The 14077-nt window shown below is 33.9% G+C and overlaps 2 protein-coding genes across 3 annotated transcripts in view; both read left to right on the forward strand.

The window, feature by feature from the left end:
• The window catches only part of LOC102592553 (beta-amyrin synthase), a 7957-nt gene extending 1247 nt beyond the window's left edge, over window positions 1-6710 (forward strand). For both annotated transcript variants that reach the window (XM_006364828.2, XM_015304186.1), the window contains exons 3-19: window positions 798-983; window positions 1570-1659; window positions 1870-2067; window positions 2401-2485; window positions 2566-2732; window positions 3312-3500; window positions 3599-3712; window positions 3809-3928; window positions 4010-4132; window positions 4228-4326; window positions 4452-4508; window positions 4602-4648; window positions 4733-4876; window positions 4958-5135; window positions 5592-5672; window positions 5774-5857; window positions 6458-6710. In XM_006364828.2, the coding sequence (XP_006364890.1) occupies window positions 798-983; window positions 1570-1659; window positions 1870-2067; window positions 2401-2485; window positions 2566-2732; window positions 3312-3500; window positions 3599-3712; window positions 3809-3928; window positions 4010-4132; window positions 4228-4326; window positions 4452-4508; window positions 4602-4648; window positions 4733-4876; window positions 4958-5135; window positions 5592-5672; window positions 5774-5857; window positions 6458-6580 (2085 nt within the window). In that variant the 3' untranslated portion in view covers window positions 6581-6710. The remainder of the gene's footprint in view (window positions 1-797; window positions 984-1569; window positions 1660-1869; window positions 2068-2400; window positions 2486-2565; window positions 2733-3311; window positions 3501-3598; window positions 3713-3808; window positions 3929-4009; window positions 4133-4227; window positions 4327-4451; window positions 4509-4601; window positions 4649-4732; window positions 4877-4957; window positions 5136-5591; window positions 5673-5773; window positions 5858-6457) is intronic.
• Window positions 6711-10451: 3741 nt separating this feature from the next.
• LOC102600782 (putative F-box protein At1g47790) lies at window positions 10452-12104 on the forward strand. The gene is made up of 2 exons (XM_006364853.1): window positions 10452-11209; window positions 11915-12104. Exons 1-2 carry the CDS (start codon window positions 10452-10454, stop codon window positions 12102-12104), a joined length of 948 nt encoding a protein of 315 aa, XP_006364915.1.
• Window positions 12105-14077: the final 1973 nt, after the last annotated feature.

Below are 14077 nucleotides of genomic sequence, written 5' to 3' on the forward strand. Positions count from 1 at the left end.
GGGGTATATGAAAAAGATGTCCAATTAAGACTTGAAAGACAAGGGAGAAAGACAAAAAAAATGAAGTTTATTTGAGGAAGACCCTAATATACTTTGTGGATTAGTAACAATAATAAATAATATAAACCAACAACAATAATAAATAATATAGTTGTGATTCCTCCCTCCTTAACTATTTATTTTGAGTTCAAGCTGAAACTGAGCCATGTCATCCACACGAATGACCCGGTATCGATCCCCCTCAATGTTTTCTAAGTCGAATCTGTCACATATGGTTTGCCTAGTGCGATTTACATCCCCAGTGTGATTTGCAGGTTACGACACAGTAGGGGGTTTACCCACCCGAAGGGCAGAGGCTATGACAGAGATTGTAGCGGCTGCGGGTTATACTGGAGTTCCAAAAAAAAATCAACAAACTTTATAACACACAAATCTAAATTTAATAGGAAAAAAAGAAAGTTCTAATGTTCGATATCATCGAATGTTTGACTTCAAGTAGTGATTATTATTTAATAAAACTAAATTGAATTGGTAGAGTCAACATGTTTTTATCATCCATTATAATATAGAAAGAAAGAATTCGGTCAAAGCTACGTTGAAATACTCTATACAATATATTCAAATTAAACATTAATGATTCGACCGCAGAGTAAAACGCTTCCTAAAAAATAATTTCATTCGAGTACTTACAAATGATAAAATCATAATAAGTGAAATTAGTAACCTGAAAAAAATTAAGTAAAAAATAATCTTTTTTAGCAAATTAAATTTCACTAACAATTTCTTTTTTTTTACAGTTTCTTGGAGAGAAAAATTTCAAACAAATAATTCCAGCAGTAAAAGTTGAAGAAGATGAAGAAATTAGTCATGAAGTTGCTACAATTGCATTGCATAGAGCAGTTAATTTCTTCTCAGCTTTACAGGCTAGTGATGGTCATTGGCCTGCTGAAAATGCTGGTCCTTTGTTTTTTCTTCCACCTTTGGTAAGTTTTTTTTATATTTACGCGATCAGATCACATATAAGATAATTATAAATAATTTTTTATGTAGTAGACGAATAAATTTGACCTTATCAAGTAAGCAATATTTAACTTTGAGAGTACACATCTAGACAGTTTAATTTGGCGTCAACTGACAACTAAACACTTTAACTCATTTCCAATGTCTCGTGGACATCTGATGATGCTGACGTGACACATAAATTTTGAAGGTTTCTAGATGATTATTTTGTAAGTTGTGTTCAATTGATACGATGGCGATGAGTTGAGGTATCTAACGTGTATACCGAAAGTTGGAGTGCTTTGTTGTCTGTTGAGGGCCGAGTTAAAGTGTTTATCTATGTATTAATCCTAGAAAAGCACTTTTTAAGTTTATTTTTAGATCTAATATTTGTTGGAATTTTTGTGAGTTTTCGCATAAAAATCTGTCGAAATATTGAGTTCAGATGAATTTGTTGTGAAACATTGGATCCACCTTTGATAGTAACTATCATAAGTTAATGTTTACTTCCTTTTCTTTGCATAATTGGAACTTGGATATGCTAAAGCTAATTTTTACCCTGAAATTCAGGTCATGTGTATGTATATCACTGGGCATCTTAATACTGTATTCCCAGCTGAACATCGAAAGGAAATTCTTCGGTATTTATATTGTCATCAGGTATACGACGTAATGTCACAATGAGTATACTGTTCTATCAAAATCTACTTTGTTGATTCCTAAAGAATTTAACTTATATACAATGGCGATGTGTATGAGTTAAATTTTTAAGCATCTTTATGTCACCAATATAAGATTAGTATAGATAGTGTACGATGTCATGAGTGTATAGAACTTAAACTCATTTCTGAATTGCTGACGTTGTTTCAGAACGAAGATGGTGGATGGGGTTTGCACATAGAAGGCCACAGTACTATGTTCTGTACAGCTCTGAGTTACATTTGCATGAGGATCCTTGGAGAAGGACCAGATGGCGGTGTAAATAATGCGTGTGCTAGAGCAAGGAAATGGATTCTTGATCATGGTAGTGTCACCGCAATTCCTTCTTGGGGAAAAACATGGCTCTCGGTATGACTATGATTTAACTTATATACAATGATTGTGTACAAAGTCTATATCCTATCAATATATTTTAACATGTTATAACAGATAGTGGATGGTTACGTATTTCATGTTAAACTAAGTGAATTATATCATTCCCCCTTGTCAAGTAACCTTCTAGTGTCATGTATGTTTTCTTGCTATGTTTGCTCAGACTCTTCAAAAATGTCGTCGTGTGTGTGTTGGATTCTCCAAAAGTAGTTCAGTTTTGGAGGATCTGGCATGGGCGCGGCAACATTTTTGGAGGGTTCGAGCAACGTTGTATTCTTGTGCTGAGAAATTTCCCCATCTTTCAATCAGATTCTTGGAGTTTTTGAATGGATAGGAACCAATCCAATGCCACCTGAGTTTTGGATTCTTCCATCTTTTCTTCCCGTGCATCCAGGTTGGTTAATATATTTTTTTCATGATTTGCTATGCAGCATTTCGATCTACCTCCTATTTTGACACTTAACTTAAATGCAGCAAAAATGTGGTGTTACTGTCGAATGGTCTACATGCCGATGTCTTACCTCTATGGGAAGAGATTTGTTGGTCCAATCACGCCTCTCATTTTGCAACTGAGGGAAGAGTTATATGATCAACCATACAATGAAATTAACTGGAAAAAAGTGCGCCATGTATGTGCAAAGGTATGACTATCAAAGGTCGTTTGATTACGACATAAAGTTTGGTAGTATTTATCCCTGTATAACTTTGTTTACGAACCAAATGAGTCCTCAGTGTTGAAGTTAGTGTCTACATGTTGTGGATGAATTGGAAGCCCTTAAATTAAGTATTTAATTATATTTTTAGTTGTTTTATTTATTATTCTAGAATAGGATTTATGTTTCAGAATTTCATAAGGATTAGGTTAAGTTATAGTTATTAGTTTCGAATAGGATTTAGGTCTCCTACTTTCATTAGAATTAGACTTCCTATTGATGTAATAAGACTCCTATTTAAAGGGATTTTTGATGAATAAATCAGTAAGTCATAATTCAGCAAAAAGCAGGAGATTAGAGTTCTCTCTTCCATTGAACTCTAAGGTTTCAGTCTCCCTTTGAAGAGCTGAAGAGATCGGAGTTCTCTTTTAATGAATTCTAAGGTTTCTGCCTCCCTTTAACGAGCTGATTTATATATCGCCCTGTGAATCGATCATTCCCTAAATATTCATAACACTACATCATACCATCTTCTACAAATGCTCAAACACAAACTTGTTGCTGCAGGAGGATCTCTATTACCCTCATCCATTGGTTCAAGATTTGATGTGGGACAGTCTCTACATATGTACCGAGCCTCTATTGACCCGTTGGCCTTTCAACAAGCTGAGAAACAAAGCTCTTGAAGTTACCATGAAACACATACACTATGAAGACGAGAATAGTCGATACATCACCATTGGATGTGTCGAAAAAGTATGGCAACTAAATCATTTTGAACAGATTACAGAATTACCTGCATTTTGTTGTTGATTTCTATTGTTAGACACTGATGAAACACTTGGATGGTGTAGGTATTGTGCATGCTTGCTTGTTGGGTCGAGGATCCTAACGGCGATTATTTCAAAAAACATCTTGCTAGGATCCCTGATTATTTATGGGTAGCTGAAGATGGAATGAAAATGCAGGTCTGTAAATCTGAATTATACTATTTGACAAACCAGAATAAGTAAGAATGGGATCTGTTGTTACTGAATAGGCGAGTATTTGTCATTGAATTTCAGAGTTTTGGTAGTCAAGAATGGGATACCGGTTTTGCTATTCAAGCACTATTGGCCAGTGAGATGAATGATGAGATAGCAGATACTCTTAGGAAAGGACATGACTTTATAAAACAATCTCAGGTTTGGATACTTAAATAACGAGAACTTTGTTAAAATGGTTTTGTTTCAACTAAGTCTTACACTGTGAGAGTCTTCTCATAGGTGACGGACAATCCTTCTGGTGATTTCAAAGGGATGTATCGACATATCTCAAAAGGATCGTGGACTTTTTCAGATCAAGATCATGGATGGCAAGTCTCTGATTGCACTGCTGAAGCATTAAAGGTATCTCAAAGTTCAATTTCTTGTAATTTGCTGACAAATGGTAAGATGATTGCTGGAAAGTTTGCCTAATTTTTCCTTAACTTTTGTTTGTCTAGTGCTGCCTTCTGTTCTCTACAATGCCTCGTGAATTAGTCGGTCAGGCAATGGAACCAGGGCGACTGTATGACTCGGTGAATGTTATTCTTTCATTACAGGTAAACACTGAAAGATGTGCCCTCAAATCATTAATCACTGAAGTTGTTTTCTGCTTTTGCAAAAAAATTCAAGAGAAACCTATATCTTAAAGTTATACTGAGATCCATTTTAAATAAAATCGCAGAGCAAAAATGGCGGTTTAGCAGCATGGGAACCTGCAGGAGCCTCTGAGTATTTGGAGGTAACACAATATTCCAATTTCTGTGATTTATTTCAAGATTGTTAAAAACCTTCAACCATTTTAACTTTCTTGTTCTGTTTTATTCACTGACAGCTGCTCAATCCTACTGAATTTTTTGCGGACATTGTCATTGAGCATGAGTAAGATCATTATAGTTCCTCTCTCTTTCCCTTTTCCTGTTAGTCTCTGTTTTACAGCTCGACACTGATTAAATGTCAATCCAGGTATGTCGAATGCACTGCCTCATCAATTCAAGCACTTGTTCTGTTTAAGAAGCTGTACCCCGGACACAGAACCAAGGAGATTAACATATTCATTGATAATGCTGTTAAATATCTTGAAGATGTACAAATGCCTGATGGTTCATGGTATATTATATTTCTTTTCCGAGCTCTTGAACTTACAACATATAGTTCGATAACATATGACAGGAGTAATCATGTTAACAGGTATGGTAACTGGGGTGTTTGCTTCACATATGGTTCCTGGTTTGCTCTTGGAGGGCTTGCTGCAGCAGGCAAGTCCTACAACAACTGTGCAGCTGTTCGTAAAGGCGTTGAATTTCTGCTAAGAACACAAAGGTCCGATGGTGGTTGGGGTGAAAGCTACCGTTCTTGCCCAGACAAGGTAAAGTAAAAGTAAAAGTCCTTCCTCAGGACTTCTCTGTCAGCACATTTAAGTTATCTGCATCTAAAGTCTGATGCATTATTTTTAAATTCCACACCCCTTCCCCCCGTTAAAGAACGACAGTAACAACAACAATGTCTCGATCTTTACATAGTTAGGGTCGGCTATCTGAGGTAAGATCCATCCTGCTTCATTTCAAACCATTTCATTCCAATATGCAATGAATATAACACTGAAGGTTCTCAATATGAAGATAGACACTTAAACTTGGCCTCAATTGGCAACTGAACACTCCAAATTTGAGTATGCACATCTAGAAACCTCAACTCGTCTCCACTTTATCAGTGGAACATTCCAACTTAGAAAATGATCACCTAGACACCTACATTATGAAATTTCTAGTTAGATGACTGTTGAAAAGCCACTGTGACTGAGTTTTGTATTTGATCAAAACAGGTATATAGGGAACTCGAAACAAATGACTCAAATCTTGTACAAACTGCATGGGCATTGATGGGATTGATTCACTCTGGCCAGGTGAATTCCTTGTTACTAGTAGTAAAATGCTAAATTTATTCACCATCATAGTAAAAAAATTCTTGTTCAAGAGTTATTTACCAACTTCCTCATTTGGACAGGTTGATAGAGATCCAAGGCCCCTCCACCGCGCAGCAAAGCTGTTGATTAATTCTCAGATGGAAGATGGTGACTTCCCACAGCAGGTAATCACTCTGTAAATTACAAGCTAAACAAAGGATTGAAATGGACGGGATTTAAACAAAACGGATAGAAGATTCATATAGTCGATACAAACTAGTTTAAGATCGAGTTGTGTTTGATTGATATTGATTGTTAAAGGGAAAAAGCTCTTTCAAACTACCAAAAACTGAATGTAAACAAAATAGACATTACTCTCCTCGTTTCATTTTATGTGACACACTTTAACTGGACACGAGATTACGAAAGTAAAAAATACTTTTAAAACTTATTGTCTAAAAACAAGCTACAAATATTTGTGTTTCTTTAAATCATCTCATTAATAACAAAAAAAAAATAGAAAATTTAAGCTAAATTGTTTCTAACTATGCTTTCTGGAACAGACTGAAAAGGAAAATACATCACATAAATTAGGAAGGATGGAATATGAAGTCAGTTTTATCATGGTCTAGTGTGATGTGTGAATTAGGCATACATCACAAAACTCTATTATAGACAAAACCATGCCCCACTGGCTCTCAAGAATTTCTTGGTTATAAAAAAAATAGTCTTATTATCAAAAGATTTGATATTATCTGACCTTTTTTTAACACATATATGTGCAGGAAATTACTGGAGTTTTTATGAAGAATTGCATGTTGCATTATGCAGCATACAGAAATATATATCCATTATGGGGTTTGGCAGAATATCGCAAAAATGTCCTATTACCATTAGAAAACAACTAAATATTATACAATTTTTCTATATAAAATGCAATTTGGTCCTTTTTTTGTGTGTTAATGTGAGTGATGTAACAAAAGTAAAAAATCATAGCCTAAGTTGTTTTTACTATTTTGTATACCTAATTTGTGAATAAAGAAAGTTATGTATAAAAAAAAATTGGTATTGTTTCATTCCCCCTCCCTCTTTTACTTCAAATTTTATCGTCAAAGGGTATGGTGGAATGGTAAAGGTTCAATGGGAGATATTCAAGATTTTATCTTTTTGCATATCTATCGACTTTTTAGTTTTTGCGAATTAATTACCTTAGAATGATGCTCTCTTATTACAAAACAAACTCTACCTCGAGAAAACAAGAATATCTAATCGTTGGAAAATAGTAGTACACGACACATATTTTCACAATAGTCTTGTCCACATACAAATTAATGTTCTACAATAGAAAATCATCTTTAAGAACATGCTTTATTGAGATTTCAAATATAGTAATCTAAACATAACATATTTCCTATGTAAACGAATCATCAAAAGACGTATATTTTAATTAATTCAAGATTAAATGTACTTATATAAAAACATAATAATGAATAAAATACGATTATATTATTTGATTTGATGAAATTATAAATGTACCTTTTCTTTATTTTTGGTTTCCCAAGGATGTTTTGGGGTCGACTAATCTAAATTTATGAGGTCAAGTAAAGCTCTTCTTACCAAAAGTCATTATATATTCAGTACTCGAACCCAAGACATGAAGAATAAAAAGAGTATTTACTACTTCACCCCGTAAATATATGTACCTTAAATGGTGCCCTGGTTTTAGGATCATTTTCTTTACTTCTGAATTCATTTTGCACAATTTCATCGTCATATATGGAGATTTTCATCAATGGAGGAAAAAACTAATAATCAAAACCTTCCTCATCTCCCGTTCGACATTATAATCAAAATCATCAACAAATTACAAGTTAGATCTCTCTTCAGGTTCCATTGCATTTGCAAATCATGGCGTTCTGTGTTACTATTATCCACACGCGAAATATCTATTCATGTAAACAAAATCTCTAATAAAAACTACACATTGATGAGGAACACTGATGCCTCGTCTCTTCGCGAGGTGATCATTTGGAGATTTAAGATTCCATTTGAATTGAAATCCTTAGATTTCATGTTATTGAGCCCTGTTAAAGGAATACTCTGTATTTGTGGACCTTTTAAATCATTTGTTTCTTATGTGTATTTATGGAACCCTTTACCTAATGAATACAAAGCTTTACCTAAGCCAATTGTTCATTTGTCATATCTTGTTGTTAACTTTGGCTTTGGATTTGTTCCTAAGACTAATGATTACAAAGTAGTGAGGGTACTTCAACATGAGTGAAAACTCGATTTTCGGATTGAAATTTACTCTATGAATAGCGATTCTTGGAGAAGGGTTAGTGATTCGTGCTCGTGTAATGAAATCATGGAAAAAGAGAGGGATGTTAGTGCCAATCGTCATGCTCGTCCTCGTCCTCTTACTATTGATCTGGATAAGGAAGTGATTGTTGACGCGAATTGTTGGTATGCATATGACATTCCTTATTGTTTTCAGCAATGACAGAGCTAGAATTTTTTAAAAAAAAATAAATGAGTTAATAGTCAGAAGCACATTTGCACCATTTTTTTCAAGAGTTTCACACCCCAACTATCAGTTGTTCCCTTTCACTACCTGAACTATAATTGAGCTAGGAAAAGGGAACAACTAATAGTTGAGCAAAAAAATGACAGTTCAGGTATGTTTTTGACCATTATCTCAAAATAAAAGTGAACACATGAAAGCGTCAAGTGTCATTCAACATCTTATACTATACAAAATAACATGATTTTGACCTTGTATATATATAGTGTAATTTTCTGACAAACCTTGCTCTCTCTAGCTCCGCCACTGAATTTCAGGATTCAGTTTATCGACTTGAAAAACGAGTAGATGATCGAAATGCCTTCTTCTTTTTTTTATCTAACAGGAATCATTGTAAAACAATCACTTGGAGCAATGAAATGCATGTTATATGGTTAACATTTCCTGTAGATGATCTAGTTCTATGTGGAAGATCAGAATATGGATATTCTTCAGAAGGATTTGCTTTTACTGGGAGACTTTTTCCACCCAACTAACGTCACGGCGATCTTGGCTAATAGGCGGGAATCCTTTTGAAAATTGTCGGTATTTTGGATTTAAGTTTTATACACTGACTGCATGAAGAAACTTTTACATTTTCGGTTTATAGAACTTAAGTTCTTTGCAATTTAGCTTTTGTTCCCCAAATGTTTCTGGAGCTGTGTTGTCAAAGGCTCATTAAGCATAACGTTTGTCTGAACATTCCATGATTGTTATAGTGAGGTGTTGACGTGTTGTTATATATATATTGACGTTTGACGTTTAAATCTCATTTAGTTGTTATAAACATACGCACGCAAAAAATTTAGTTTAATGATTTTGTGGACCTTGAAAAATCTGTATAATCTACATTTTCACTTTTATAAGTTACATTCAATTCTTGTAGTTGACCTAAAGTATTTGTTTGAGACTGAGGCATAGTTATTTTTGTCGTTGTTCTTGTTCTAGTAACTGGCGGTAGATTGCTTAAGCATGTTCATAAGTTTTGTGTCATGAGAAATGTGTGTTTGTTAAGAACTTTCCTTGATGGTGATATAAACAACGACTACAAATCAATCTCAAACAAGTTGGGGTTGGAACTCTAAGGGTTCACAATACCTCGATGAAAGTTTATGTACCTTTCGTGAAGTCTGTTGATAAACTTGCAACTTGATCGCGATAGTTGTTAATAAGATCGCGATCTAGCAACAGTTGCTCCACGAACTCTTGATTCTTATGACATATATTTGTATTATTACTTCATATTCGAGAAATAATATTTAGTTCTAAAAATAAGCTAATTATAACATATATTTTCTATATAAATGCGAATAAGAAATAATTTTTAATTAATCTAAGATTAAATTTTGTTTAGATAAAAATTACGAGGACCATCAAGATGAAATTATCGATTTGATTAAAATAGAGTGAATAAGTAAAATAACCTCCTAAACTATCATCATTTTTCAATAACTGAACTATCGAGTGTTCGCATAACGCTCGCAAAATTCCTCCAAAATAGTTCCAAGTACATGCGGAATAAAGTTTGAGTAAACATGTCGAAATTCCTATAAATTATCCTTTATTTGCAAGTTTCATATCCAAACTATTGGGAGAACCCTGAATTCATTGTGTCATATAGACTCATTTTTTAAGAGTTTTTTTTTTCCATCTAGCTCACACTCGTCTCTCAACAAGTTATACTAAATATTTTGTCACATATTTAACATGTTTTTTTGGCATAATAAATAAATATACCTTTAATTTAGTTTCAGCTGTCATCTATTTCCTTCAACGTTGGATGTGTACAAAAAGACACTTAAACTTGCAGAAAACTAAACAATTAGACACATGTGTTCTATGCGACATAATACAGTTAACAGGTCACGTAGAACACAAAATTGTCATATAGAACATCATGTAGGACGAAATATCTATTTATTCAGTTTTATACAAGTTTAAGCGCATATTTGTACAAATCCAAAGTTAAATGTCACAGTTGTCAATGAAAGCCAAGTTAACCCGTAACCGTCCTATGTTACATATTTCTAATAGTGAGTTATAATCTTGAGTAACAGAAATACCCAATAGTTTAGGTATTAAACACGCAAAATGCTGATAGTTTAAAAGAGTTAAACTATTCACTCAAATGCTTTTAAAATCACAAAAATTTGGTCATGGAAAATTATTTACTGAACTTTTTTTTTCTTATGGTTCCTGCTATATTATCATCAACAATGGAGAAAAAAACTAAAATTCCACCATTGATGAATGCTGTGAAAGACGAAAAAATCACAGAAATTACTCCTTCCTCATCGTCGTCGTCGCATCAAAGGGAAACAAACCTCATTGATCTGACAATAGACATCCAAATCAATATCCTCACCCGATTATCAATGAAATCCCTCTTTCAATTCCGATCCGTCTGCAAATCGTGGCGTACTCTGTTATTAACACGTGAAATCGCCGTTCATTTGGATCAAGTTTCCGATAAGATATACACACTGACGACAAATGCTGACGAATTGTGGCTTCGCGGGATTCGTAGATTTAAAATTCCGATCGAATTGCAATCCCTAGAATTCATGCTATTGGAGCCTGTTAATGGAATTATCTGTATTATTGGGCCTGTATCTTCTCATGTTACTTTTGCTTACTTATGGAATCCTTTAACGAATGAATTCAAACATTTGCCTAAACCAAATGTTCAAATGGGATATGTTGCTGTTGGTTTCGGGTTCGGATTTGCTCCAAAAAGCAATGATTACAAAGTAGTGAGGGTAGTTCAACATGAGAGGAAATTCGATTCGCATGCTGAGGTTTACTCGTTGAATCGAGGTTCATGGAGGAGAGTTAAAGATGATTCGTGTTCGAGTAGTAGTGCCTGGATGAATAGAATTCTCCAAGGTGTTGTAACTGTTGATCTGGAGAATGAAGTGACTACTGAGGAGGAACGTATGAGCTTCGATCATAAAAATCACCAGGCAGATCATAGGTACGTCTGAGGTGGATTCAAGATTTAAATTCTACGAGTTCAATATTCTTAGCATTGAATACATTATATTTTTAATATTATGTCTATTATTCATTGCAGCTTTAGTAAATTGTTACATATAAGTTTATGTTTTGCATCGAACGTTATGGGGTCAATTGAACACCGTACCCATAATGGTACATCCTCCCCTGTATGAATCCTCTTTGTCGGAAATTACACTCCATATACAAGTTTAATGATAAAACACACACTTAAACTATCACCTTTTCGCTAGTTTCATACCTCAATTATCACTCCCTTTGTAATAAAACACACCTCGATGTTGAGTTGGACTACACACGCCTGTTGTCAGTTGGAAACAAATATTTGATCAACTCAGCATCGAAGTATGTTTTAATACCAAAGGGAATGATAGTTTAGGTAAGAAAAGAAAACAATGGATAGCTGAGATATGAAACTCGCAAAAAAAGTGAGAGTTTAGGTGTGTTTTTAACTATTACTGTAACTCTTATTTTTTGTGTACATGTAGTAGATATTGAATCCCCTTCTCTTCTTTGTGTGTTTTGCTTTGTTATATTTTGAATCTCCTTAATGACCACTCTGGTTGCTCCGTGGTTTATATGGCATTCTTTATGGCTTCTGGGATTCAGTTTATTTGACTTGAAAAACGACTAAATGACCGTTATCCTTTATTTTATCTAACAGAAGGAAGCATTGTAGAACAAACACTTGGAGAGATAACAGAGATGCTATATTGTTGACTCTTCCTGTAGACGAACTGGTTTTATCCGAGAGACCACGTAGCAAGAAATATAGCTACAGATCATCAATAAAATTCGATTTTTCTGGGAGCCTTGTTTCACTCAGCAGAAATCATGACAATCTTGGCAAATAGGTTGGAATCCTTTTGAATCTTCTTGGTACTTTGGATTTAAGTTATATGCACTGACTATGTGAAAATCTTTTACACTGTCAATTCATAGTACTTATATACTCTTTGCGTTTTGCTTTTGTTCCCAAATCTGTCTGGTGCATGGTGAAATCGTGGCATATTAGGCCATTGAAGAGCAAAATTTTGATACTGAGTAAGTAGCTTTTAGTTGCGTTTGTTCTGTTTTGCAGATGTAGCTAATGATCAAGAACAATAATGAGTGGCGCGGCGCCAATAAGTATCATCGGGTTTCCTTTTGTAGTCTCAACTATTATTCTATTAAGTGTCAATTGTGGCTTTTTAGATAATAACAGAGAAGCTTTTAGCACTTCTTGATGATCTTTTGATGATTGTACATACTTTAGTTAGTTAAATGGAGATTCGAAATACAAATCTATGTGATCGACATTTTCACTTTGATAATTTTCATGTTTGTACTCGTAGCTGACACCAACTTGTTTGGGATTGATGCGTTGTTGTTGTTGTTCTTGCTTAAAGCCTGTTCTTAAGTCTTGTATATTGTATTTACATCTGGAGAAGTGTGTGTTTGTTAAGAACTTCATAAGACTATTGGAGATAATATAATTGAGTCCCAAGACTTTGATGGAACGTGGTACTTCATTGACGATGATATATATAATGGCTACTATAGCTCAATCCCAAACAAGTTGGGTCGGGTATTAGAACTCTTAAGGCACAACATACAAAAAAAATTCCATTAAACCCCATTGACTCATGTCTCATACCTTACAATGGATCATAACATTCAAATAGAAAAATAGGCCTCACCAGAAACAACAATTTAAAAGCCTGTTTGGATAATTATATCCATTACATTAATATGTTTCAAACTAGAAAGAAACGAGGCAATCAATGGGGAGGTAGAAATCTGGTTACATGTTTGGTCGAATTCAGTAATTTTTGTTTAAATAATGTATTTGTTTTATAAATCGTTATATATACATTAAACTTAGAATTCAATTATTATCATTTAAAGCATCCAAACATGTAATCTAGTGATCAACGAAGTGAGTTGAACACTACGACTTCTCATGTTCTAGTCTCCTCGGACAAAGCTACCTTATATCTGTTGTTACTGCTCGGTGCATGGTATTTAATTTAGGTGAGCGCAAGTTGGACCGAACAAAAAAAAGGTATTATCACTTAAAATCGTAAGTTTAATCTAAGATGCGCGCAAGCTATCCTAGACAAAAAAAATTATTATCACTTAAAGGTATACTTTTAATTTTGATGCGCACAAATTGACTTGGACAAGAAAAAAGTTATTACCACTTAAAGTCGTAGTTTATAAGATTCAAATCCAATAAAAGAATTAAAATTTTGATTCCGTCTCTACCACAGACAGTGGTGTTTCTATAAGGAGGAGGAGAAAAGTGGGTGTGGGGTAGGGATTATTTTGTGAGGTGTCTTTTTCATATTTTCTTCTTTGCTGACATGTTTTTATTTTATTGGTCTGATTTGTCACATATGAAGCAAATGATGTCACACTAGTCACAAGGTAATAACCAAAATTGAGGGGTCGAAATGAAAATTGGAGTAAACTTTATGGGTCGTTTATGCATTTGGCTAATAATGTATTTATTTTCGTTTTCCCCTTAACTTGAGTAATTCAGATTCGCATTACATAAGACTCATTAAATTAAAAAGCACTTACTATAACGTTTCATCATTTCAATCTAAATTTATTTTGAATCCAATGCACCATTCTTTTTTTCTTTTATTCGATCGTATCTTGGAATAATCTTTCGATTATTTAAAAAAAATAAGTTTTCCAATTAATTTATATATTTTTAATTAAATAAATAAAATAAAATGCACGTCCAAATAAAGATTTCAAAAAAGCCCCATTACTTACTAAAATTCAAAACTCGGCCCAAAAGTTTCACCATATAGGTCGAAAAGCCCTTTCACTTTTG

The sequence above is a fragment of the Solanum tuberosum genome, unplaced genomic scaffold, assembly GCF_000226075.1.
Source record: "Solanum tuberosum cultivar DM 1-3 516 R44 unplaced genomic scaffold, SolTub_3.0 scf00511, whole genome shotgun sequence".
In the NCBI taxonomy this organism is placed as follows: domain Eukaryota; kingdom Viridiplantae; phylum Streptophyta; class Magnoliopsida; order Solanales; family Solanaceae; genus Solanum; species Solanum tuberosum.

Excerpts from the sequence above, each read along its gene's own strand:
- LOC102600782 (XM_006364853.1), top strand. The coding sequence starts at position 10,452 with ATGGAGAAAAAAACTAAAATTCCACCATTGATGAATGCTGTGAAAGAC. Across the intron at positions 11,210-11,914 it reads AATCACCAGGCAGATCATAG|AAGGAAGCATTGTAGAACAA; the intron begins GTACGTCTGAGG and ends TTTATCTAACAG.